The sequence below is a fragment of the Vulpes lagopus genome, chromosome 1 (assembly GCF_018345385.1).
Source record: "Vulpes lagopus strain Blue_001 chromosome 1, ASM1834538v1, whole genome shotgun sequence".
Taxonomy (NCBI): domain Eukaryota; kingdom Metazoa; phylum Chordata; class Mammalia; order Carnivora; family Canidae; genus Vulpes; species Vulpes lagopus.
In genome coordinates this window covers 86,741,872-86,768,912 of record NC_054824.1, presented here as the reverse complement: position 1 = coordinate 86,768,912, position 27,041 = coordinate 86,741,872, and the positions used below count along the sequence as shown (strand labels likewise).

The 27,041-nt window shown below is 37.7% G+C and overlaps 1 protein-coding gene across 12 annotated transcripts in view; it reads right to left on the bottom strand.

The window, feature by feature from the left end:
- SPICE1 (spindle and centriole associated protein 1) overlaps nucleotides 1–27,041 on the bottom strand; it is a 58,809-nt gene that overhangs the window by 4,943 nt on the left and 26,825 nt on the right. For all 12 annotated transcript variants that reach the window (XR_005989105.1, XM_041764270.1, XM_041764285.1 and 9 more), the window contains 8 exons: nucleotides 19,747–19,883; nucleotides 19,398–19,535; nucleotides 18,738–19,003; nucleotides 17,251–17,382; nucleotides 12,517–12,664; nucleotides 11,422–11,646; nucleotides 3,938–4,428; nucleotides 1,367–1,550 (listed from right to left, as the gene is read on the bottom strand). Coding sequence is in view for 11 of the 12 variants with exons in the window: in XM_041764270.1 (XP_041620204.1) it covers nucleotides 1,367–1,550; nucleotides 3,938–4,428; nucleotides 11,422–11,646; nucleotides 12,517–12,664; nucleotides 17,251–17,382; nucleotides 18,738–19,003; nucleotides 19,398–19,535; nucleotides 19,747–19,883 (1,721 nt within the window). In the remaining variant the exon portion in view is untranslated. The remainder of the gene's footprint in view (nucleotides 1–1,366; nucleotides 1,551–3,937; nucleotides 4,429–11,421; nucleotides 11,647–12,516; nucleotides 12,665–17,250; nucleotides 17,383–18,737; nucleotides 19,004–19,397; nucleotides 19,536–19,746; nucleotides 19,884–27,041) is intronic.

Sequence of the window (27,041 nt, the reverse complement as noted above, 5' to 3'; positions counted from 1 at the left end):
GCAGGTAATAGATGTTCAAAGGTATTGGGTAATTTAATGTATTTATTCTAATCAGAGTTGCCTCTAGGCTTCATGACTATGAAAAATAGCAGACAAAGCTGTCATTTGAAGAAGTCTAGGATAAACAAAGAGAAAGGGCCCTGGGGAAATGCATTATCAGTCATTTTCCAGTAATTTTCAAAAAAAAGTCTGCTTTCTAGGTCTGAAGTTTCAAAAAAGAAATGATTTGTAACTGAGAGAAAAAGTCTTATTGGCAAAGGAGAGGTGGGTGGGAGGATGGTGAAACAGGTAAAGAGGATTAAGAATACACTAAGTAATCCCTGAGTAATGTGTAGGATTGTTGGGTCATTATATGGTACACCTGAAACTAATATAACACTGTATGTTAATTATACTGGAATAAAAAATGTTTTTAAAGTCTTATTGGCAAATACCTTAAAGACAGCCTATTTCAACCAGCCTCAGGACAGATGAATCCCTCTAAAACACCAACACTTGAGCACCTCAGGGAACACATCACTTACTGATATAATTATTTTCTATTCCTCACAATTAGAAATTTCTTTTATACTGGGCCAAAATTAGTCTCTCTATAGCCTGCATGCAGCTCTCTTCCTTCAGGGTCTTAGTAATTCAATTTTTGCCAAAGAACAACTTAAGATCTACTTCATTTCATCAATGCCTTTTTGAATGTAAATATTATGACAACTAGGGCAGCGCTGGTGGCTCAGTGGTTTAGCACCGCCTTCAGCCCAGGGCCTGATCCTGGAGACCCGGGATCCAGTCCCAGGTCAGGCTCCCTGCATGGAGCCTGCTTCTCCCTCTGCCAGTGTCTCTGTCTCTCTCCCTATGTCTCTCATGAATAAATAAATAAAAATTTTAAAAAATATATTATGACAAATCATTTTTTGGTTACTATTCTATTACTCAGAATCCCCTCTAGTTTTCCCATTTCCATACGTAATAACAGAATGGAAAGTTTAATTCACAAATGAAAATGTTTTAATTGGTTTTAACAAAATAACTTGTAATTTGTTGCTGATGAAATTCCAAATTATCATTTTGATTCTAATGTTTTATATTCAGCCACTGCATATGTCCTAAGTGAAACATACACTGTAATGAATTCCATTTACACACTGGGCAACTTGGGAACTCAGACACCAAAGATTAACTACAGGCACCATGGAACAGCTTTCTACCAGGAGACTGGCCTTCTGTGACTTAGGTCTGTTTCTTTCTATGTAAAACTGAAAGCAATGAAATATATGCTTTGAGATTTCTTTCAGCTTAATATATACTTGCAAAATCAAGAAAGTGAAAACTCTCATGTATCTGACTTTGAAATCATTAATTTGTGACCAACCAGTCCATGCTCTGAGAGGTGACGGAATGGGTGATACTGTTGGAGAGGAAAGATTCAAACCAATAAGTTTCTGCTGCTCTATTAACTGCAAGAGTTTTCCACGAGCCTCCATACTCTGTCGATTCAATTCTGCAATCCGTTCCTCCATGCTACTTGGTATTAGAGGTTGTGCTGCTGGAAAACTCTAAAGGGGGGGGGGGGGGGCACAAATTCCACATTAAAAATAATCCACATAATTTTGACTTTTTGTAAAAATTAACTCTTCCACTAAGAGCCACCTAGTTAGTCTTCGCATCCCTTACTATATGTATACTTGAATAATAGGCAAAGAATAAAATCTATAAGTCATTTAGTGGAAAAACTAGGACTCAACTAAAGGGATACTAAACCTCCTGATACTGGTACCATGTAAGCCCTCTAGTCCCTCTGTCCACAGAGAGAGAGTGTCTGTGGGACAAAGCTTTCCTGCTTTGAGATGTCAAACATCTCTTCATGTTTGCTGAGGTACACAAAAGATCACATGAGCAAAGACAGTACTGCTAGCGAAACAGGTCTATTAATGATAGATCTGTGGTTTGAATGGAAATGTACAAAAGAGGATCTGCTGTACTTGAGAGATGCTTCTATCATCCCAATCATCATGCATGTACCATGAGTTATTTGGCAAAGATTTCTGGGAATCTTATCATTCTTCTTAACCAGGGGTCAGCTTCCCCAAGCCATGGTTGGCCTCAGATACCTAATTTGAGAAAGAAGATGACTGGAAAGGAATATGAGAAGTAAAGTTAAAAAAAGCCACCCAAGGAATATAACATAAGTTTAATATGAAAATTCCTTATAATACAAAATCCATGGGATCCCTGGGTGGCGCAGCGGTTTGGCGCCTGCCTTTGGCCCACGGCGTGATCCTGGAGACCCGGGATCAAATCCCACGTCGGGCTCCCGGTGCCTGGAGCCTGCTTCTCCCTCTGCCTATGTCTCTGCCTCTCTCTCTCTCTCTATCATAAATTAAAAAAAAAAAAAAAAATTCCTGAGAGGAATGTATGTGTCATTCTTGATTTTTTCATTGAATTACATACTTATGACCTTTTGGGAAAAAACAATCCCTAATAGAAATCACTAATTTGTAGCCTATGTCCATTAGTAAAAAAAAGATAGAAGCAAAACAGTTTAAATTAAAGATCACTTTGTAATTCTGATCATGACAAAGAAGTGGTGAGGACAAAAAAAAAAAAAAAAAAGTGGTGAGGACAGTCTATTATAATAGATCTATTATAATATCTATTAATAATAGATTGTCCTCACTAGCCTGATCTATATACTAATTAGAAAAGTAGGCAAGCTCAGTTTTTAACTCTGTTGCCTTTTCAAACCCAAGAGTTAGTTACCTGTTTCAAATAATTGTCAAAACTGCAAACACAGAAATGCTTCCAATGACTCAAAATTAAGGCAATCTGTACTTACATCTATACCAATGGCTGCTTCCCACTCCTAATACTCCTTCCTGGCTCCTCTCTTAGCAGGCCCTTCTGAAGGTTACTCTGTGACTCCACACTCATCATATTGCTCTTATTTCCCATGACCCTGCGCTGACAGAGGTAGCCCTTATTTCCCATCCCCAACCCCTTCCTAAACTTTCTCATGAAAGCCCTCAATCTATCATTGGTAAAGCCTTTTATAGAAGCATTCACCTCTGGAACCCTTAACCCATAAACCTGCTCAGCTCCTTCCCACTGCTAAAACACTGCTCCATTCCCTATTAGAACCCTGACAGGAACCACTCTGGCTCACTAAGGGGTAAAAGGAAGTCTCTCCCATCACTGGGACCAGCATGAGAACCTGTATTTAAACACTCCCCAGTTGGAATTCGGAATCCCTTTTCTCCCCACAAAGGAAATAAAGATTTAAGTTACCAGGTTAGCCTACAGTTTACTTAACTTCCAAAATTCCTGCACTATAATAAGAAGACTTCTGCTATTCAAAGTTTAAATATCAGTCCAGCACCACCTGGGAACTTATCAGAAATGCACAGGTACTATCTCAGAACTGCTCACTAAGAAACTGCATTTTAGCAATATCTCCAGATGATTCACATGTACATTAAAGTATGGCTTTAATAACCCTTTAAAATATTATTTCTATAGGAAAATGCATTCTGTGTCCTTAAAAATTAACTCCTCATGAATTGAGGGCCAGCTACACATAATTCTCTTGTATGAGTCCCTGTAAGAGTAAAAAATGCTTTCAATTAAAATGTAGTTGTGTGGCAGACTTTCAACTCATACTAATTCTACATTTTATATTTATAACTTCATTCCCAGCTTTACTTCAGCTTTCCTCCACATTTTACCTGTGTCCTATTTTCCTCATTTTCTATTGTCCTCTTGCTGCATGTGGTAAATAACTGATAACTAACTTTTCCTTATGTTGTGATGAGGACATGACAAAGCATAAGCCTTCTAGTAGCAGCCTCAAAGATATCCAGGATCACTTCATATTCAGCCCTTACAGTGCTCCAGCAAAGTCCTTAAATTCCTAAATGTCCCTAATCAGCCCTTCATTGGTACTCACTGTAGTCATGTTGCTCACATGACTTGTCTCTTGTTTGTTTAGTTCCCGAAGTCCATCCCCTTGCTCTCCTCCTGGTTCAATAATATTATTCAGATGTGCCTTGATAGCTGAATTCTGCAGTGTCAACTCAGCAATTCGTGTCAAGATGTCTTTTCTTTGTATTAGTGCCTCATTTGTTTTAAGCTGCTGCCCGTCTCCTAGTACTGGAGGCTCTTCTGAGAACTCGGGGACTCTGGCCTGCTGAGTGTTTGAATGGGAACTGCAGAAGGGCTGTGAAAGGTTAACAAAAGGAGCCTGGGCTTTGTTCTCCACATCTTCCCCCATGTGAGACACCCTCCACCTCTGAGTGAAGAGGTGATTCTCTTCGTTTGAATTCTGATTGTCTGTGCCAGTAGGTAAGGTGTTCTTTTCCCAATTTTGTTCTTTCTCAATTATTTCAACAGTTGGAGGAATTCGTGGGGCAGGACGAGTTTGAACAGTTCTCCTCAATACTGTAGATAAAATTAAAACAGAATAAACATGCATCATTTAGCTACAGATTGGCACTACAATCTTCTCATTACTCATCATGGTAGTCTGAAATGTATTTCAATAGAAGGGTTGACTCCTGAATGCCTAAATTATTTTAGGAGGGAATATACCAGCAATGCCACCTCAAACAATCAAATACAGAGACATTTATATTACTTAAGGCTTTATTAGTATCCTTGTTAAAAAGTCTGCCAAGTTAACATTTTAATACATGTATTAATTCATATCAGGGAATCCTGGGGGTGGAGGGACTATGAATACCTAATGCAAACTGAAGATAGTGAGGAAAAGGCACCTCTGAAAAAGTAAAACTTAAAAATGATCACAAATGTGGCAGAAAGTAGAGCAAAGAACATTACAGGCAGGGAGAACAGCATACGGAACACCCCAAAATAGGAAAGAGCAAAGAAATGAGGCCACTTTAGTGTAACACAGCAACAAGGAAAAACTGGAAAAAAGGAGACTGGAGAGGTGTACAAAAACTATTTCTTACAGAACTTTTTAAGCCATGTTCGGAATTTTATAATTTAATCCATGAGCAATGAAATGTGGAGAAGATCTGGCAATGACCCAGTTTATATTTCTTAAATGCTGTGGTTGCTTGGAAGATCCAAGAAAGGAAGTAGGGAGACCAGTAAGCCATCATGGTGGTCTAGGAGAAAGATGATGATAACTCTGATGAAGGTATGTTGGCTATAGGGATGGAGCGAAGTAGATAAATTTGAGAAATTTTGGCAAGAGAACTAGGAGTGATGAACTGGAAGTGGGGAGTAAAGGAAACACACAGATCAAGATGGCACAAACAACTGTGTGGGTAATGATACGATTTACAGAGATGGAGAAAAGAACAGATTTGGGGGAAGAGATGTTATCAGTAGTTCCATTTTGAACAGGATAAGTTTAAGTGCCTGATGATTTATCCAAATATCCCTCCAAGCAGATGGACTCATGGGTCAGAAACTCAAGAGAGTTATCTAGACTAATAAAACTGGAAATCACTGGCATATAGAAAGTACTGGAAGCAATGAAATTAGCTGAGATTATCTAGAGAAAAAGAATAGAATGAGAAAAGAAACCAACACCAACAGAGGAAGAAGAGCTGTATCTAGAGCTGTATAAAGGAGGAAAAGCTAGCAAAGCAGACTGAAATGGAACAGCCAGATAGCTTAGAGAAATATTATAAGAATGTGGTATGAAAGAAACCAAGAGGGAGTGGTTAACCATCTATAATACTTCTGTAAGACCTAGAAACACAAAGACAAAAGAAAAGTACACTGGAGTCACTAACCTGGAAGCCATTAGATCCCTTAGCAAAGTAGTTTAGGTAAAATGACCCAATAGTGAAAGAACTGGGGAGACAGAAGCTCCTAGTTCAAGACTACAGACTTGCCTTCTTTCCCGGACAAGGAAATAAATAAATAATAAACCCACATCAGTAAAGATAATTGTCTAGGAAGACAGTCATTAGCAAATGAGATATTTCAACACATTTCTGGAAGACTAAAAGTGGGAAAGTGTATGAAAGAAGGAAATTGAACAGAAGCCACAGTTCAGAACATGTATATATTACAAGGACGCTATAGATGAAAGTCAGTCTTCCTGGGGGAAAGACTTTTAGGTCTTTCCTAGAAAGGCTGCTAGCTCAAAGCTGACCATACAGAGGGAGAAAGTGAGAAGCAGTATTGAAAATTGGAGAATAACTTGAAAGTTCATCTACTTTATAGTTATGTCAGTCAGGCTGTGCTCATTACTTGCCCCATTCATCCTCAAAAGCAAAAGAACCTCAGCTCTTGGGAGAGCAAATATGGTAGCCCCAGTGGAACCTCTGGATCCTACTTGCATACCATACAAGGAAGCCTGCAGTTTACAGAGCAGGTCCATATATACAAAGCAACTGCTGAAGGGAAAGTCTGTTGGGAAAACAGACCTAGACCAACCTACACCACGGAAAAGAAAACCTATGCCAACTATCTGTAACATTCACTCTAGACATTTATTCGTAACTATGATGGGCAATAAAGGATCACCAGACATATATGGAAAATCAACAGCACAAAAGAGAAAAACCAGGGTAGGAAAACAGAACAAAAGACTAAGAAGCAAAGGAAAATTCAGATACAGAAGATATGTAATAAAATTCTAACCGGTGGGGGCACCTGGGTGGCTCAGTGGTTGAGCGTCTGCCTTTGGCTCAGGTCGTGATCCCGGGGTCCTGGGATGGAGCCCCGCATCAGGTTCCCTGTGGGAAGCCTGCTTCTCCCTCTCCCTGTGTCTCTCATGAATAAATAAATAAAATCTTAAAAAAAAAATTCTAACTGGTTACTCAGAAGAGAGTTTCTGGAAGATAATGCATTTGTAATAAGCATCAATAAAAACAGGACAACCAAACAATAAGAGAGGGCTCTTGCTTAGAAATTAAAAATATAATTTGGTGAAATTTTAAAAATCTAAAAAACAGGCTCGAATATAAAGTGAAAAAAATCTTCCAGAATATAAGGAAGATATAAAACTAAATATATAAGAAAATGATCCAGAAGGTCAATATACAACTTTCTAAAACTGCAGAAAGTCATGTGCCTTCAAGTCCAAAAGATCTCACTGGTGCCTCATAGTGCAAGGAGAGAAAAAAGACATACTTAATACACCCTATGCAAGGTCAGAATAAAAATAAAGGAATCCTAAAGCTCCCACAGAGAAAAAGTACGTTAAATACAAAGAAATAAAAGTTAGAGATTACACCATATATCTTAACTGCAACACAGATACTAAAAATCAGTAGAAAAATTCCTCTAGTTTCACAGGGTAAAAGATTATGGACCAAAATTCTATATCTAGCCAAATTATCAACCAAGTGTAATAGAAAAGTAAAAATATTCTCAGATTTTTAAGAACTTAGGGTTTACCTTCTATACACCCATTCTAATGATTTCATTCAGAAACTTGAGGGAGAAAAATCAAAGAAGAGGGAAAAAATGGGATCCAAGAAATAGTAGATACAACCCAGGAGTGTGACGTTAGCAAGTCCCAGGATAAGAGGTGTGCAGTGGGCCCAGGGAGCAGTGTAGACTGGAGCAGGGGTCAAGAGCTTTGGGAAGGTATCTCTGGAAGGAAGGTGGATTCCATGCCACGGACTGTATAACTAAAGGACCAAAAGATATTATTCATGTGTAAACAAGAGAGTAAAAGCACATCACTCTTATGTAGTAAACAAGAGGGTAAAAGCAATTTGAAACTCTAAGCAAAACAAAAACTGAAGGAGAAAGTCAGTATAAAATAAGAGAGCAACTGACCAAGTGAAATAAAGGAAATTCACTTTGATCTTTATACTGAGAACTTTTTCCTTCCTATGGCACAAAGCTGATAATAATAGATCGAGAAACAAAAAGCAGTCATTTGTTTGCAATTTTCAGTATCCATCTCTAGACAAGACACAGAAGACACTATTGTGGTAGTGGAACAATGTAATGTCACCCAACTGGATCTGGTAAAAGGAAAGACAGGCTGACTGAAGGTGGGAAGTGGAAGCAAAGGAAAGCAGAGCTGGTATCCCCATCTTTCCCAGCGGCAAGCCTGGAGATGCTGCATCAAGTTAACAAAGAAGAGAAAGTATTTGAAGTCACAAAGTTAAGCAACAGAAGAATTAAAAATTAAAATATAATCATCCAAATTAGATAGAGAAGGGAAGTAGGAGTTAATGTTAATTAAACCTTCTTATTTAATAAAGGACAGTCTATAATTATTGTGTAAAGCTGACATTTAAGAAAAAATATAAAAAATATTTTATGTCAATTATGGAGACCACCACAAGAGAAGCAGAAATCAAATTGCGAAAAAATGCTTCTCTCTTAGGGCAGGTCTAAAGATGAAAGAGGAAGAGACCTTTGTATGCGGCTTTTTTTAACCACATGAAAATATAAATTACAATTGACACTTGAAAATGAAATGAATAAGAGATAAGAAAATGGAAACAGCATATATAAACTACTCTTTCAAAAAGTATGGCTATAAAAGTAAGAAGTCAATTAGTAGCTACAGGAAATGATCTATCATAGGAAATTCTAGAGCAATGCTGTCCATTATGACAGCCTCTGGCTATACGCAGCTATTCAAATTCAAATGCAAATTAATTCAAGTTAAATGAAATCAATAATTCAGTTCTTCAGTCACATTAGCCTCATTTCAAGTGCCCCTTGATGCTACTGGCTATAAGACTGAATGGAGCATAGAACATTTTCATGATCACAGAAAGTTCTATTGGACAGAGTTGTTCTAGAGCATAACTAAATGCTGATAAAGAGCCCTATGTATCTCCCACCTTTATCTACATGTTCAGCTTAACTGAACAATTCTTTATATGTGAGCATTCTAAATAAAATGTTTTTTTTTTTTTAACTCTTTGAGGAACCTCCACACAGTTTTCCAGAGTGGCTGCACCAGTTCACATTCCCACCAACAGTGTAAGAGGGTTCCCTTTTCTCCGCATCCTCTCCAACATTTGTTGTTTCCTGCCTGCTCTACGACCCAGCAATTGCACTGTTGGGGATTTACCCCAAAGATTCAGATGCAATGAAACGTTGGGACACCTGCACCCCGATGTTTCTATCAGCAATGGCCACAATAGCCAAACTGTGGAAGGAGCCTCGGTGTCCATCGAAAGATGAATGGATAAAGAAGCTGTGGTCTATGTATACAATGGAATATTACTCAGCAATTAGAAACGACAAATACCCACCATTTGCTTCAACGTGGATGGAACTGGAGGGTATTATGCTGAGTGAAATAAGTCAATCGGAGAAGGACAAACAGTGTATGTTCTCATTCATTTGGGGAATATGAATAATAGTGAAAGGGAATATAAAGGAAGGGAAAAGAAATGTTGGGAAATATCAGGAAGGGAGACAGAACATAAAGACTCCTAACTCGGGGAAACGAACTAGGGGTGGTGGAAGGGGAGGAGGGCGGGTGTTGGAGGGGAATGGGTGACGGGCACTGAGGTGGACACTTGACGGGATGGGCACTGGGTGTTTTCCTGTATGTTGGTAAATTGAACACCAATAAAAATTAATTAAAAAAAAAAAAAAAAAACAGAGCTGAGAAGACCAAAGATGTGAACTTGAAAAATAAATAAATAAATAAAATGTTAAAAATACGATGATAAAACTTCACCAATTAAGAATACACATTCGAAGGTTGTTCTATCTGCACACTCTAAAAGAAACGTGTGGAATTATTTTCATTGCAAACTTGCTAACAAAGGGTTGTCTATAACAGTCCCCAAATAATTTGTTTTAGTGAACATATAGTCTACTTGTAATCAGAGTAAGAATATTTATGGTAATTGTTTCCTTAAAAGAACTTAAGGGAGGGGGACCCATGGGTGGCTCAGTTGGTTAAGCATTCAATTCTTGATCTCAGCTCAGGTCTTAAGGAGTTCAAGCCCCATGTTGGGCTCCGTGCCTAGCACTTAAGAAAATAAAAAGAACTTCAAGCTCTCTTACTATCACCAGTGGAAAATAATTTATAATATCTCAAAGAAATCATTAGGCAAGTTTATTAATACTACGTAAACATTTGAAAGATTACTTTAAGAAATGAAAATCTAACCTGAATAGAAATCAGAACTGAAGTCATATAATCCTAAATCTAGCCAGAGTCATTTTGGAGCTAGGAAAATGAATGCAGAGAAGGTAAGGGTCTTAGCTCCGCCTCCCCGCTAGTCATTAAATGGGCCAGCATTCTAGCACTTCTGACCCTCAGCCCAGCACTGTCTCCCTACCACAAAATCTTTCAGACTTTATAATCATATAATAAATGCCAAAACAAATTTTATAATGACAAGGACTTGTCATTTTCTTTAATCCTTACGGCCTCTTCATGTCCTTTATTGAAAAGCAGATATAGAAAATCTGACCAAATTTGTAAGTTCCAATGACAATAAAACTTATTATTCTGTTTCCCTATGTGAGAATGTACACTATTTAAAGAAATAAAAATGGTGGGGCACCTGGGTGGCTCAGTGGTTGAGCGTCTGCCTTTGACTCAGGTCGTGATCCCGGGATCCTGGGATGGAGTCCTGCATCAGGCACCCCACAGGGAGCCTGCTTCTCCCTCTGCCTATGTCTCTGTCTCTCTGTGTCTCCCATGAATAAATACATAAAATCTTAAAAAAAAAAAAAAAAGAAAGAAAGAAAAATGTATGCAAATCAGGACTGAATAACATTTTCCTAAAAACACTGGAAGAGAGAGTCTAAGGTAGTTTTTTGATTGAAGAACTGTTTTGAAAATGAAAAAAAAAAAAGGCTATATAGGTCCAGAAAAATTCATAGGTGGACAAATAAACACAATTTTCCAAACAATAAAGCATTCCATGGTACTTCTGAAGGCCATCCATTAGCCCCCAAGTTAAAAATCGCCGAGCCAAGGATTAACAATAAATTTTCAAAATTTTATTTTAAACTCTGTGTCCTACAAAGAGCAACCCTAAAGCTCTTTTTGTCTATCAACTTTCATTATAAACTTACCTCAACTGACTAAGCTAAAAAGTTTCAAGGAGAAAGAGGTTAACAACCAGATCTGATTTACAAAATCCTTAAAGTCAAGTTCTTACCTTTCCTTGGTGAAGCTTTCATTACTCTCTGGACTATAATCTCCTCATTTCTTACCCTTTCCTACACTCCTGGACCATAGGGAGAAAAGAATTTCCCTTACTCCACATTTTAATGCCGAGGCCTTTGATCCTTTGATCTGATTTAATATTTACAATGTCTAACAGAAGAGATACATAATGAAATTTCACCATAGGATAACACCCGTGATATAAACAACCCTGAAAAATTCTCTTTTGGCTTCAGTATCTTCGAGAATTCTACTTATTGGGAAACAATGGACACAACCTGATACATACATACAAGCATAAAACAACAGCCACACAATTTGAGAAGAAGCCTGCTTACCGTCCTGCAAGGGGGAGAATCCGGAGCTGCTCTTCTGCCTGGGTGGTGTTAACAGCACGGCGGGCTCAAATACATGTGCTGGAAAACTGTTAGTCAGAGTCACGTTGTCCGGGGGAACTGGCACCTGAGACAGTTTAACTGGCAAGTCTTCCTGTGCAAATTCCGCCACTTCTTCCCCTCTGAACACCAATGGCACGGAGACATTAGCATTTACAACGGGACCCTCTGAAGAAGAGAGAGGCTATCAGCACTTAAAGTGTGGACACACTGCAGGTATTTACACTGATGTGCAGTTCCACAGAAAGCAAAATCACACGGACTCTAGAGCCTTCACTTCCGAGGCCCTCGCCTCCATTAGCTGTCACTCACAGGCAAGGCTCCCAAGGGCCCAGCACAGGGAAGAGGAAGCTGGTTTTTTTTTTGAGAAAAGCACTGACAGCCTTCAGTCCTTGAGACCTGCACTGGCCAGTGAGTTTCTCTCATGTAACTTAAATTTTCGTCAGCCACTTCTTAGAATCCCTCCTGAGAAAACACTCTTAAAGTGCATAAAATACTTGCCACACATAGACATTCATCAAAGTATTACTTAGAAGCAAAAAACATGGTGAAGCCTAAATGTCCTATTCAGGCTCTGGCATATGATGGTACATGAAGAAAGGCTTTCCAAACATCATCACAAATGAACAGAAGTTACGAATTTCTAAAACTCAATATTTCTTTTTGTTTCCGAGACCATCTCCACTCCTCCTGAACCTGGTGAAAGTGCTGGCATTAAAGCCCCACTGCTCTAGAAAGCAAATTCTGCTATTTTCTAGTCGTGTGATCTTGCTAAGCCTTGGTTTTCTCTTTGAGAAAGTAGAGATAACAATGATACTTACCTCGTAAGACTATTATGAGGACTAAATGAGATAATACACATAAAACACTTCACAAATGCCTGGCAAAGAGCAGATACCCCATAAATCTTAGCTGGAAATAGTGATGGCAATTGTCACACTGACATTATATATGTATACATGACCAATAATATATAATTTTATAGTTTTGTTTACTCTGTGTTTTAATACCAACCTGGGATAATAAGACCACGCTTACCTAGATTATCTATAATTTTCCTACTCGTGGATCCCCTTTCTGATGTCTGACTTTCTTTGTTGCTTTTTATCACAGGACAGTTCTTCATGGCATGTGTGAGTGATATAAGCTGCTCATCTGTTGTGACCATGTACTGCTGAAGTCTTGCCTGGAGAAAAAAGAATGAAATAACATCATTGGCATATCAGACATCAGACCATCACCTAGACATGTACAACTATATCATTACTTTACTCTAGAACTTTGGACTTTCATTCAAATAGAATAGCGCATTTGTAAGAACACATAATCATAAATGTTTTAAAAGTCCTAGGACAGAGGAATGGGTAAATGTATAATGGAATATTATTAATTAATAAATACACTGCTACAACAATAAGAATTAACCTCTTTACAGCTTTTGATCTGTAAAACCTCTTTATATAAATGATATCAAGTGATTCAAGCTACCTCAAGAGACAGGTATATCAAGCAGAGGAAATTTAACAGAATATTATACAGGCATTTAAACTGATAAACATGACCCTATAAGAATTCATGTAATGTATATAAATAATGTTAACAAAAATTATCTACACAGAGATGGGAAATATTATACACACATACATACACACATATATATATGTATGTATATATATATGCATATATTTATCCAAAATGTACAGGCATTTGATAAAAACACAGATATCAGAAGTCAGAAGAATTATTAGTGGGACTACTAAATGAAGTGTACTATACAATTTCATATCAGTCCAAATTTTTTCCCAAATTCCACACTTCATCTCCAGTGCCCACTCAGCATCTCCATCTAGAACTCACATATAAGCTTCTCAAATTTAACATGTATAAAACCAAACTGAACATCCCCGCCTCATTAACAGCAACTCTACCCTTCTAAATGCTCAACTCCATCCTTCTAAATGCTCAGTCTGTAACTCTGGAATCAAGAGTTCTTGACTCTTCTCACATCCTCTCCTTAGCCCCATATCCAACCATCAGCAAATCCTACTACTTGCCTTCAAAACATACTCATAATTTGGTCACTTTTCACAACTTATCCCACTTCCAACCTAGATAGACCAGGCTGCCATGTCTCACCTGAATTATTTGAATAACTCTTGTGTATAACACTCTGCTTCTGTGTTTGACTACCTAGGGTCTAGTTATAGCCTGTTCCCAAAAAAGCCTGAAGCACCTTGGGGCACTATAGTGAACTCACAAGGGCACCAAAGGACATTTAAAATTTTTGAAGAACACGCTGCTGTCAGGCAGGTATCAGTGAACCAATCAGTTTGAGGTAGTTCACAGCTTATCTTAGGCTCAGCTGGGTCTTAAAAGCCCACACTTCAGAGACCCCCAAAGCACAAACAGGCACCAAGGTTCTGGGGGAGGGTCTCCTTGCACTGTGGCCAGTGCCCGCTTATCCCAGAAGACAGCTGCCTGACTGCAGCGGTTGGGAGTTTATGGTAAACTGCAATACAAAGCTGGCCTCAAGCTCTTTGACCTATACTAGTGAGTGAGACAGCTCCATGGTGCCCACAGGGTCATGTACCCATGGAAAGGCCCTATCACCTTACTAAATGCACTCCAGGCAGGGGAACCATTTCTCCCCATGTGACACTGGGGATCCTCAGACTGTCCACTGCTGGGGCTCAGCTCTGCTCTCCCATCAGAGCACTGGTCAGCTCCCCAGGCACAAATCTGCAATGTCTCAGACCTCTGAAACTTCAGAATCTGTGCTCTGCTATTTATAGAAAACTGGCAGTACTATAACCTTCTCCTTTCTCTCTATCAATGGTTTTGCAGAATAGGTTTCTTGTGCAGTCTCCTGCATGTGTTTTCACTCTTTTTCTCCCCCACCCTCCACCCCAGCCCCATTTCCCTCTCTCCTCCTTCTCTTTTTCTACAGGCCCTGTAGTCAGGGCTCCCTCCTTTGAGCACACACAGGCTCATTCCTTCCACGAATAAACTCTGCAGTTCCTACTTTACACAGGTCATTCTTCTAAGAACGACCTTTGCTCTCTAAGTTCTAATCAATTTCTTAGGTGTTCAGAATGATTTGATATTTATCTAGCTGAGTTCAAGGGAGGAGGCAAGCTCAGGGTAGCCTGACTCCTCTGCTATTTTACCTCTCTGATTCCAATCTTTGAGAAGCTATACAGTACACAACAGCGATACATATCCCATTAATAATAATTATTTAATCATGAATAAAGATGAACTTTTTCTATCAATATTGATATTTTGGTATTTTCAAACATCATTTAAGTTGTTAAGACTTAAATACTTAACTAAGTCATTTGAACCTAACTACTTAATAAACAAAACCATTAGGTATTTCTTTTGGCCTAGAGGCGTCTTGAGATACTAAAGGCACCATGAACTGAGAAAGGGAGGTGATCTCTGATCTAGTCTCCACACAGCCACCACCTAAATCACATCACATCTCTTCTCTCCTCAAAACCCTTTGGTGGTCTCCCTTCTCATCCAGTATTAAAGCTGAAATCCTTCCCCAGCCTGTAAGCCCAATGACCCGACTTATCTATCGGCTCTTGTCTACCACTCTTCTCCCTCTCCCACATTCTAATACAGTGGTTTTTGAGCTCAACAGCCACGCTCCTACTTCAAGACCTTTGCACCTGCTGTTCTGCCTGCACTGCTCTTCTCTTAGCTCTCTGCACACTCACTTCCTCACCTTCTTCAGGGCTTGGCTCAAATGTCTCCTCCTCAAACAGGCATGGCCCATCCCAATTACAATTACAATTCCCCACCCTACGTACTTCCTAAGTCTCTTACCCACTTTATTCTTTACAGTACATATCACCATCTAAACAATGTACTTCACTTTTTTTTTTTTTTTTAGAGTTTATTTAGAATATAAGCTCCATGAGGCCAAAGATTTCTTCTTTGTTCACTACTGTATCTTCTACACCAAGAACAGTGCCAGGCCCAAATCAATAGTTGTTGGGACAATTAGTACATTTTAAAACTGCTCATCTCCCTAAGAGAATTGAAAGCCTATGTTCATACAAATACTTGTACATGAGTATTCATAACAGCATCATTCATTCATAATACGCAAAAAGGCAGAAACAACTCAAATATTCATCAATTGATGAATAGATAAAATGAGGTATATACCATATAACAGAATATTAGTGGACAATAAAAAGGAATGAGGTACTCACACATGCTACAACATAGTTAAGCCCTGAAAACTTTATGATAAGTGAAAGAAATCAGACAGAAAAGATCACATATTGCATGATTCCATTTATATGAAATATCCACATTCAGCATATCTATAAAAACACAAAGTAGATTTGTAATTGCCAGGGGCTAAAGGGAGGAAAGAATGAAGAGCGACTGCTAACAAGTTTGGGGTTTCTCTTTAGGGTGAAGAAAACATTCTGGAATTAGATAATTGTTGTGCTGGTGCATAACTCTGAATATATTGAAGACAATTGAATTATACACTTTAAAAGGATGAATTAAATGCTTTGTGAACCATATAGATTAATAAAAAATTGCATGTCTTATATCTAGTGTCCGTTTATACAACACAACTTGCCTACTAACTATTGCTTTTCCAATGTATTTTGACTGATAAATAAAAGTAATAATAACCATCACTGGAGAACAGAGATGACTAAAACCATCTCTGCCCTCAAACAGCTCAGTCTTGAAAACATATATGTATGTGTAAGTGCAATGAGAGCAATATCCAGAGAGTACCAAAAGGGTACAAATAAACAATATTTAATGAAGTATTGAGGCAGCAAGATTAGTTTCTAGAAATAATACTGTGTATGTTTAAAAAAAAGAAAAGAAAAAAAGGGAGCAATTATCCAGACAAGCAGCAAAGAGGACTTATCTGATAAATATGAAGATACTGCAAGCAATTTTAAATGGCATATTATTACAGGAAGCTTCCTAAATGGTATCCTCTGCTGTTTTGAAGTTAAAAGTAGCTATCACAACATTTATTTCACTTATTTATTTCATTCATTTATTTTTGGATAACTACTATAATATTGGTAGTTACCATTTAAATGTGGATTCTCTCTGCTCCACTAAGAAATAGTATGTTTCTTAATGATAGTAGACATATTTTTTTTCAAAGATTTTATTTATTTATTCATGAGAGACACACACACACACACAGAGAGAGAGAGAGAGAGAGGCAGAGACACAGGCAGAGGAAGAAGCAGGCTCCATGCAGGGAGCCCGATGTGGGACTCGATCCCAGGACTCCAGGATCATGCCCTGGGCCAAAGGCAGACGCTAAACCGCTGATATAGGGATCCCCTTAGTAGACATATTCTATATACTATTTGTAGTCCAAGTTTCTACTATCGTACCTCCAGTATAATAAATGTTCAGGAAAAGCTAACATTGATGATAATAAGGAAGTGATAAGTAATCACATTAGCACAACTTAACCAACGACAACTAAAGGAGAATCTTATATATTCTTAAAAATGTTTATTCTACTAAACATAGAAAAGTTTGGGATTGGGCAGCCCGGGTAGCTCAGCAGTTTAGCACTGCTTTCAGCTCAGGGCATGATTCTGGGGACCCAGAATCGAGTCCCACATTGGGCTCCCTGCATGGAACCTGCTTCTCCCTCTGCCTGTGTCTCTGCCTCTCTCTCTCTCTCTCTGTGCCTCTCATAAATAAATAAAATCTATTAAAAAAAAAAAAAAAGAAAAGTTTGGAATTTCCTCTAAGTACCTGGGTAGCAGTATTTTCTTCTCTAAGAAGAAGAATTTCAGCTGTAAGAGCATCAATGAGCTCTCGATGATCACCTAACATTTGTTCCAGTTGGTGCCTTGTCTCTACTTCTTTACGCAGCTGGAGCTCACTCTACAAAAAAAAAAAAAAAAAAAGTCAACTTGCATCAATAAAACTCCCAAAAATAAACTCCCATCAAAAGCATCAAATACTGAAAACTAAGAGTTTCTACTCAAAGCTGTCAAAGAAAATAATACTTACAAAGTATATTGTGACAGTAATGAGAATTACACATTTGTATTAAAAGCTTTATATTTCATTAAAATGAAATGCTGTGTCCTTTTCCCTTCTTTACATAGAACACAATAAACAAAATGGTATACAGAAGTAAATACAATTTTTGTAGAATAAAGTAGAGGGAAGTACATATACATATTGTTTGAATACACACAGAGTATCTCTAGAAGAATACACTCATATCTGGTAATGATAGCTGGCTACAAGGAAGCAAACCAGTTAAATGGAAATTAAGGGTAAGAATCAGAATTTTTATCTATATCCCTCTGTTTCTTTGAATTTCATACCATGTGAACGGTGATCAGCAGATGCTACTAAACCTGTAATACCTTCGGAGAGCCAAAAGTACACTTCTGGAGACTCCTAACTTAAGGGCAGAAGAAAGGTAAGACTTTCATAAGTCTGATAGTACAATAAATATTTCACTAAAAAGTAATTTTAGGAAGATAGCTCCAGAGAAATTGAAACATCTGAATTATAGTGATGAATCAACTACTTTAATAATAAAATTTCCTTGAACATTTTTTGTTGTATTTAACAAATTTAAATATATAAAAAGTAAATAACAGTTTAAATGATTTTTGAAAGATGAAATGTATAGCTAACTCTAATTCCACAGCATTCTGAAGACTGATTATTCACTGATGAATTAAAGAAACAATTCTTGCTTCTCTTATAAATTATTTTCACAGCAACAAAAGATCTCCCACTTCAGACAAAGCCCAAGTAGCCACACGGATAATCTGAAGAATTTTCCCAGTGTGTGTCTAGATTGCAGGCATGCCACTTTCCAAACTGAACCACAGTGGGAGTAGGAAACTGAGAAAAGCAACAGAGTGAGGACACACTTAACAGTACTACTGAATTTAATACTGCAAGCCATAATATCCAATGTCAGCATAAGTCACAACTTAATTTATAGATTTACCTTACTAATTATATTTTATGAATTAAAATCAACATATTAAAATCAACATCATTTATAATTGATGATATATAAATCAGCATGTAGAGGAAAATTAAGAGGAGAAAATTTTATTGCAGATAATCTAAAACTGAGGTATTTTAAACAAATCTATTTGAATTTGACGATATTTCATTTGGAAATTGCAATAAATTAAGTGTAGAGGGAAAAAAAAAATTTCTACCACCACTCTGAAGAAGAGACTCTAATAACTTCTTGCTCTTACCTCTTTAAGGTACCGAACCAGGCGACACAGGGAGCCCACCAGTGACAAAGTGAAGCCTGTAAGACCCTGACTACTCTGCAGTCCCCTGACCTCACGTCCTGTCCACCGTTCATATTCTTCCATTTCATGTTCCACCTCATTTATCATGTGTTTGAGGACATCCAGGTTGGAATTATTGCTATTTGGTAAGTCGGTGGAGGCTGTGCTAGCTGTTAATGTGTTCTTCTTTTGCTTGGAAGAAGAATGTGAATCCGGTTTTCTTTTCACTGAGAATAACAGAAGTCATTCTATTAGAAGACCAGGAAAAATTACGCCAGCAAGCTACTAGAAAAATCATTGACTGTTATTCAGTTTATAAAAGCTTTTTATAGAAATTATCACCATTTTCTCACAAAAGAATTCATACAGCTTAAATCAGGTTTACACACACACACACAAAAAAATCAGGTTTACACTATCTATAATGAATGTATTAGAACGATTTTTTTTATAGAGTTACATTGTTGTATTTGGAGGCATTTCTTAGATACTGTTCAACAAAGCCTTAATTAGTTGGCTCCAAGTGGATGAGTTTAAGGGAAAAAACTCTATTAAGAGATTAAGCAAGCTGTATCAAGTTACGTGTTTAATAATTCATCTTTGTAAATTAAGGGACTGAACCTTTATTTAACAACTGTTTTTGCTTCCTTGAGTTCAGCACTTGTCCGACAACATAGCTTGAGTCTAGAGCCGCAGTAGATTCTTCAGATTGAACCCTGGTATGGATTCTCTTGACAGCACCAGTAGCATTCAGAGCAGCTGAAAAAATATATGTATATTTCCAAAAGACTCTCAAGTGAACAACAAAAAAAGTTTAAAGCATTTCAATTAATAGATCAATCAGTAGTATACAATTTGGCAAAGTCAGTCAAAACTCAAAGAATACTCCTTTAAAAATTACTATATTTAAGAAACAACATAATAAAACAAGTCACTATTTCCTGCAAAATAAGACAATGGAGGAACAAACCTTTTTGTTCTCCTGATGGAGGGGCAGGTGATGGAGGTCCTGAAGGGGTTTGTGACTGTGCTGCTATTTTCTGCTGAATATCAGTCCACAGCTTATTAATTAACTCAGAATTATCTTCCTTTAGTTGGTGGAGAAGCCTATCAATTATGGGACAACAAGCTATTTTAGAATTAATAAATGCTCTCATTTAAACTGTTCAACTGTTTACATGTTTGACTGGTGGCACTTTTAATAAATCATAATCAAAGAAAAATACATTTTGCTTTAGCTGTTAAGACAGAAAGCTAAAATGGCAGACTTCTTAGTGTTAGAAGAAATCATTCCATCTTCCTCCCAGTTTCCTACCTACTCTGGCTCCTAATCACAGGAGCAATTTGCCCTTTCTGAAGTTTTGCAGTATGGACCCCATTCTCCTCTCTCTCTCCCAGAGAAAGTACATGGCTTGGTCTTTTCTGGTTTCTCTCTCCTGTGAAGGAGGCCATCCTCAGAACACAATCTCTGCTCATCCTGAGGTAAAGTGACAGGAGCAGACTCTGCCCTGAGTCTCTGGGAGCAGGGAGAAGGAATGGGAGGAAGATCTGCATATAGGGAGTTAAAGAACTAAGCCTTTTGCTATAATCATCTTTATCATTGATAAGGCTGATATTTTAATCTCCAACACCTGATTCCCTCGTCTATTTCTCAATTGGACTGAGACTTAAAAAAGGCAGGTAACACAAAAGCTGAAACAACCCAGATGCCCACCAACTGATGAGTGGAGAAGTAAAATGTACTACATCCATAAAATCATAAAAAGAAATGAAGTGGAGATACGTGCTACAACATGGATGAATCTTGAGAACATACCAAGTGACAGACACCAGACACAAAAGACCACATACTGAATGATTCTATATATATGAAATGCCCAGAATAGGCAAATTTATAGAGACAGAAAATAGATTAACAGATTGGATAGGGCTGAAGGGCTTGGGAGGAGATGGAGTTTGGTTATTAAAGCGTATGGGGTTTCTTTTGGGTAATGAAAATGTTCTAAAATTGACTATAGGTTGTATAACTCTGCATATACTGAAATCACTGAATACTATACTTTAAATGGGTGGATTGTATATAGTATGTAAACTACAAGTCAATACAGCTGTTATAAAAAAAAAAAAAGAGGAAAGGGAAAATCTTATTTGGTGGCTCCACAAAGCTCAGCCTAAGGGAGTTGCTTTCAAGCAAATTATGGATAGCACATTGCACATTAGCTACTACAAAATATATTTAGCAAAAAGCCTATAACACAATCCATTCATCAGATGCATCATCCAATGCATCAGAAAGAATCCTCTCTAAAACAGTTCAAAATCCAACCTTCAGGATAAATCCTAAGAAGAGTATTGTAATGAGATTTCCGTACAAGTTAGGAAAATCCAAACCGGTCTGAATTTACATTACTGTCTCTAATGTTTATACTTTTAAGAGTCAAGTTATGCGACAACAAGAAAAATAATACAGTGCGACGTAAGACAGGTTTAAGAACAGCCTCCCAAAAGATACAACCAAATCCCTGGAACCTATGAATGTTACCGTATCTGACTAAAAAGGGACTTTGTAGATGTGATTACGTTAGGAAGAATGTTGAGATAAAGAGATTATCTAACTTTAGATTATCTGAGTGGGCCCTAAATGCAATTAAGTGCATCCTTCTAAGAGGGAGACACAAAGAGATTCTGACACACACACCAGAGGGAGAAGGTGCTGTGATGGTAGAGGCAGAGACGGGAGTTACGTGAACTCAAGCCAAGAAAGGCCAGCGGCCACCAAAAGCTGGAAGAGGCAAGAAATGGATTTTCCCCTAGAATACCCAGATGGAATAAGGCCCTATCAATACCTTCATTTCTGTCTAGTAAAACTGATTTCAGATTTCTGGCCTCCAGAACTGTGAGAGAATAAATTTCTGTTTTAAGTCATTAGGTTTGTGGTAATTTGTTATAGTAGCCACAGAAAACTAATATATACACTCTGGTACCTAGATATGAGGGGCTAGAGTAACAAACTATCTAAAAATGTGAAAGAAGCTCTGAAATTTGATAATGGGTGAGGATGGAAGAATTTTTTGGTTGTTATTAGAAAAAATTTAGGTGAATATTAAAAAAAATATTTAGATAGGCTATTGGTAGAAATATGGATGTCACAGACCCTTCCACTGAGAACTCAGGAGGAAGTGAGGAGCATGGTAGAGAAAGCCTCTATCAATATAAATGGAACACTGGTAGAAATATGACGACTAAAGAGCTTCTGATGAGAGCTCAGGAGAAAATGAGAAATACGTTATTAGAAATTGAAAGAAAGGCAACCCTTCTTACAAACTGGCAGAAAACTTAGCTGAGTTGTGTTGGAAAAACTTGTAAGCAATGAACTTGGGATATTTAGCTGTGGAGATTTTTCCAAACCCAGTGTTGAAGGTGAAGTGCACTTTCTTACTGCTGCTTAGAGTGAAATGCAGGAGGAAAGAGCTACATTGTGGGAAGAACTACTAAGCCAAAGGACCCAGAACTTGATGATTTGGGAAATTTTCAGCCTGCTCAGAATGCAAAAGATGCTCAAATTAGGAGACACTGTTAGGAAAGCATGCTCTGGAGAGAAGAACAAGTGTATGGCTAGACAGTGTTTTGCTAGTCTGAAGAGATTAGGCATCTGATTCATGGATCCCCTCAATGATCTCAGCACAAACCAGCAACATAGATGGGATTATCCAAGGAAGATCTCTGGAGGGCCTCTTATCTAATGGCATACAACATACAAAGGATACACATAAGGTCTTTTATTTTTTTTCTGTCTTTTTTTTTTTTTTTTAAAGATTTTATTCATTTATTCATGAGAGACACACAAAGAGAGAGAGGCAGAGACACAGGCAGAGGGAGAAGCAGGCTCCATGCAGGGAGCCCGACATGGGACTGGATCCCGGGGCTCCAGGATCAGGCCCTGGACTGAAGGTGGTGCTAAACCGCTAAGCCACCCGGGCTGCCCCCCATAAGATCTTTTGAGAATGTTATACCAGCAGAAATAATGCCAGCTTGGACTGAAAGAGACAGTAATAGGATAAAATGAAGGACAAGTCAGATTCCCAAAATTCTACAGTCAGCCACAGGTTGATTAAATCACTCAGCTGTAAAGATGGACTTCAAAGAAAAGGAAGAATGACTTCAAGCCAGAGCTGAAGATACAGAGGCCAAATCCACAGGTACAGAGAGGCTAAGGCCAGAGCCACAGGCACAAAGGATGGAGCCATGGGACCGAAGGGTGAAGCCATAAGCCAGAGAAGATTATTACCAGGCTTTGAAACCTAATAGAATGTGCCCTGCTGGATTTCTTTTTTTTTTCTTTTAAGATTTTATTTATTCATGAGAGACACAGAGAGAGAGGCAGAGACATAGGCAGAGGGAGATGCAGGCTCTCCATGAGGAGCCTGATGTGGGACTCATCGTGGGACTCCATCCCGGAACTCTGGGATCACACCTTGAGCTAAAGGCAGATACTCAACCGCTGAGCCACCCAAGCATCCCAACCCTGCTAAGGTTTCAAAAGTACTTAGGACTGGTGACCCCTTTCTTCCTTGTATTTTCAAATGGGAATATCTATAATTATTACACTATGGTTGTTCCATCATTGCATTTTCAAAGCAGGTAATTTGTTTTCTAATTCTAAAGGATCATATGTAGAAGAATATGGCCCAGGATACATCTTATTCAGAGCTTACCCATACCTGCTTGAGATGATAAGATTTGGTTTGGGCTGATGACATTTAGATGAGATTTTTGAACTTGAGTTCCTGCTGAGAAACTGGGGAATACTGGAAAGGGGATGAATATAAATTTTGCATGTGGGCCACTGGGTAGACTGTGGTAGGACCTGAAGATACGTCCATGTTCTAAGCCCTGGACCCAGTAAATGTCCAAAAGGGGTCTTTGCAGGTATGATTAAGTTAAGGATATTGGGATCTGGAGTTATCCTGGGAGGGCCCTAAATGTGATCATACATATTTTTATAAAAAGAGAGGCAAAGGAAGACTTTAAAATACAGAGGGGGGAAGGTGATGTGAAGATAGAGGTAGAGATTGTAATGATGCAGCTGTCAAAAGCCAAGGAAGACCAGCAGCCATCAAAACCTCCAAGAGGCAAAGAGCAGATTCTCTAGAGCCTCTGGAGGAAGCGCAGCCTTGCCAAAAACTTGATTTTGGTCCAGTGAAACCGATTTCAGATTTCCTGCCTCCATAACTGTTAGAGAATAAATTTGTGGTTTTAGGTCACATGGGAACATATATTCATAGAAATTTTGAAACTAGAAGGCACCTTAGAGATCATATGTTCTACCCCTCATATTTTATAAGTGAGGAAATAAAGACCTATTTCAGATATATCTAAGTATAAAATAATCAAAGGCTTAGCCTCCAGATCCCAAGTCTAATGCATCTTCTGATACATCATGTTCAATAGTTAACAAATAACATTTTGAGACTTGAGGAACTCAAAAACTAGAAACCACCTATTCACACAACTAATGAGAGAAAACTAACCTTGCCTGACCAAATTTTTAAAAAAATTTTGATTCAAATGTAAAGAATAAAAACAATTTTGCACAAGATTAGTTATATTCCAGTTCTGAAAGAAAAGATGCTTAAAAGATGATACATGTTTCCAAGTATCCTTAAGGAAATAGTGACCAGGGACACCTGGGTGGCTCAGCAATTGAGCGTCTGCCTTCAGCTCACGGTGTGATCCTGAAGTCCTGCGATCAAGTCCCATATCAGGCTCCCTGCATGGAGTCTGCTTCTCTCTCTGCCTATGTCTCTGCCTCTCTCTCTCTCTCTCTCTCTCTCTGTATCTCTCATGAATAAATAAATAAAATCTTAAAAAAAAAAAAAAGGAAATAGTGACCAGCTAAATTTGAATCATTCTATACATCCTCCAAAACCCACTAGACAGAGTAACAAGAAGAGCATGAATAACACATAACACATACCCCCCACACCTTCTACATTAGTGGAAGACAGAGACTACTACTAACTTCAAATTACCTACAAGTAGAAAAATACACATTAAATTCTAGCAAAGATACTTCTTGAGCTCCTGTCAGAAGCCCTAGCAGGGAGTAAAGGCAATTGAAAATGACTACACAAAGGAGAAAGGAGAGAGCCTAATGGTGACAAAATCACCTCCAGAAAAAAAAAAAAAAAAAAAGTCCACTCTAAGTGTGCAAATACTTAAAAAGGAAAAAACAAAACAAAACAAAACAAGAACCAAAAAACCCCAACCCTGAGCAGTCACAATACTACCAAGTAATGTGTAGAACCCAAGGTAGTAGGTCTTAGAAAGGCATCACTTCTTGATGTGAACGGGAAGAAAGAAGAGTTCTTAGGAGGCTGAATGCTGAAGGCAAAAAGAAAAAAAAAAAGTGTATTATCTTAATATGCTTAACTAGGGAGACAAAAAAGACAAAAAAGAACTTTATTGGAGGACAAACCAACTTTCACTTGCTGATACTTTAAAAAAAAAAAAAGCATCCATTAAAATAACTGTGCTTCACTATAATTGAGAGATCTACTTAAAACTCCCAAACCTCTCCACAAAATATACGAACTAAAATAGTCTACATCCACACAAAGACAATATAACAAAATAAAAATTTAATTGAAATATTCCATCTAAAAAAAGTTCTCCCCTCCCAGGATGCCGGGGTGGCTCAATTGATTAAGTGTCTGACTTTGGGTCAGGTGATCATCTCAGGGCCCATGATGGGCTCCAAGCTCAGGATGGAGTCTGCTTATCCATCTCCCTCTGCCCCTTCCCCTGCTTACTCTCTTTCTCTGTCTCTCTCTAAAAAAAAAAAAAAAAAATTCCTCCCCTCCCAAGAAAAAGCAGAAGAAAATCATAATAAAACTTTAAGTGGAATTAAATATACTTAAATAAGCATTTGGAGATACATATCTTGAATCAGAAGTTCCAAAACTAAGACCTGATATGGACAAAACCCAGGAAGACACAAAATAAGAATTGACTGATTTCAGGAAAGAATACAAAGAAAAAGGAAAACTCAGAAATAAAGATTAAATTACAATATGTCCAATGGGTAATTGTTAAATAAACAATTAATAAGGAAGATTGAAGAATTACAAAAAAGGAATAAAATAGGTTAGAGAGAAAGTACTGAAATAGAAAACAAGAAACATCACTTTTATGTATATAAAAGGAGTCTCTGAAAAAGAAAAAAAAATAATATCAACCTAATACTGAAACTAGAATCCAGGGACACTTTCAGAAAAAAAAAGGAAAGAAAGAAAAGAACTGTATCTATACACCAAAAAAGCGAACCATGTTAGAAAAACTGAGCTGGAAAGGTAAACTCAAAGACACAGTTTAGCAATATTTAAATTTTAAAGATAAAAAAAAATAAATTTTAAATATAAAGGAAATCAATACATAAAAATGCCAAATTACTTATAAGGGCAAGAAAATTATTCTAACATCAGACTTGTCAAAGTAACATTCATTTTTTTAAAAGATTCTATTCATTTATTTATTTAACAGAGAGAGAGAGCAACCAAACACAAACAGGGGGGAGAGGCAGGCAGAGGGAGAGGGAGAAACATGTTCCTTGGTGAACAGAGAGCCCAAAGTGGGGCTCAATCCTAGGGCCCTGGGATCATGACCTGAACCAAAGGCAGACATTTAACTGACTGAGTCACCCAGGCACCCCTCAAAGCAACATTCAAAGTAAGCCAAGAGTGGAGGAGCATTGTCAAGAAAGTTAAAGAAACTAAGTATCAAAGATTTTATATCCAGCCAAGCTGTCCTTCATATATCAATGCTATAGAAAAACTTTGAAGCATTTAAGAACTCAAATAATAGAAGTCACAAACCCTACAGCATGAGCTTTGTCTAAGAGATCCAAACAAGAGTTGTTAACTAGGGAAACATCATAAGAGAACTGATGATGAGCATTTAATATATTTAACTGTAGCTCTGAGACTAAAACAAAAATGGCAATACACAGGGAAGAATAACATGTAAATGTTTTGTGTCCTGTAAAAGCAAAAAAAAAAATGAAGCTAAAAGAGAAGGTCAGAGAGAAAAAGGAAAGAATGAGTATACAGAATAAATTATTTATTGCATAGACAATAGGTGGAAGTCAAAACACACCATTTAAAGCCAATACACTTGAGAATAAAAGGTTAAAGAAAACAGGGGACTAAAAGGCTCTATAAAAGGTAGATACTTCCTAATACCAAAAGAAATTTTTAAGAGAACAGA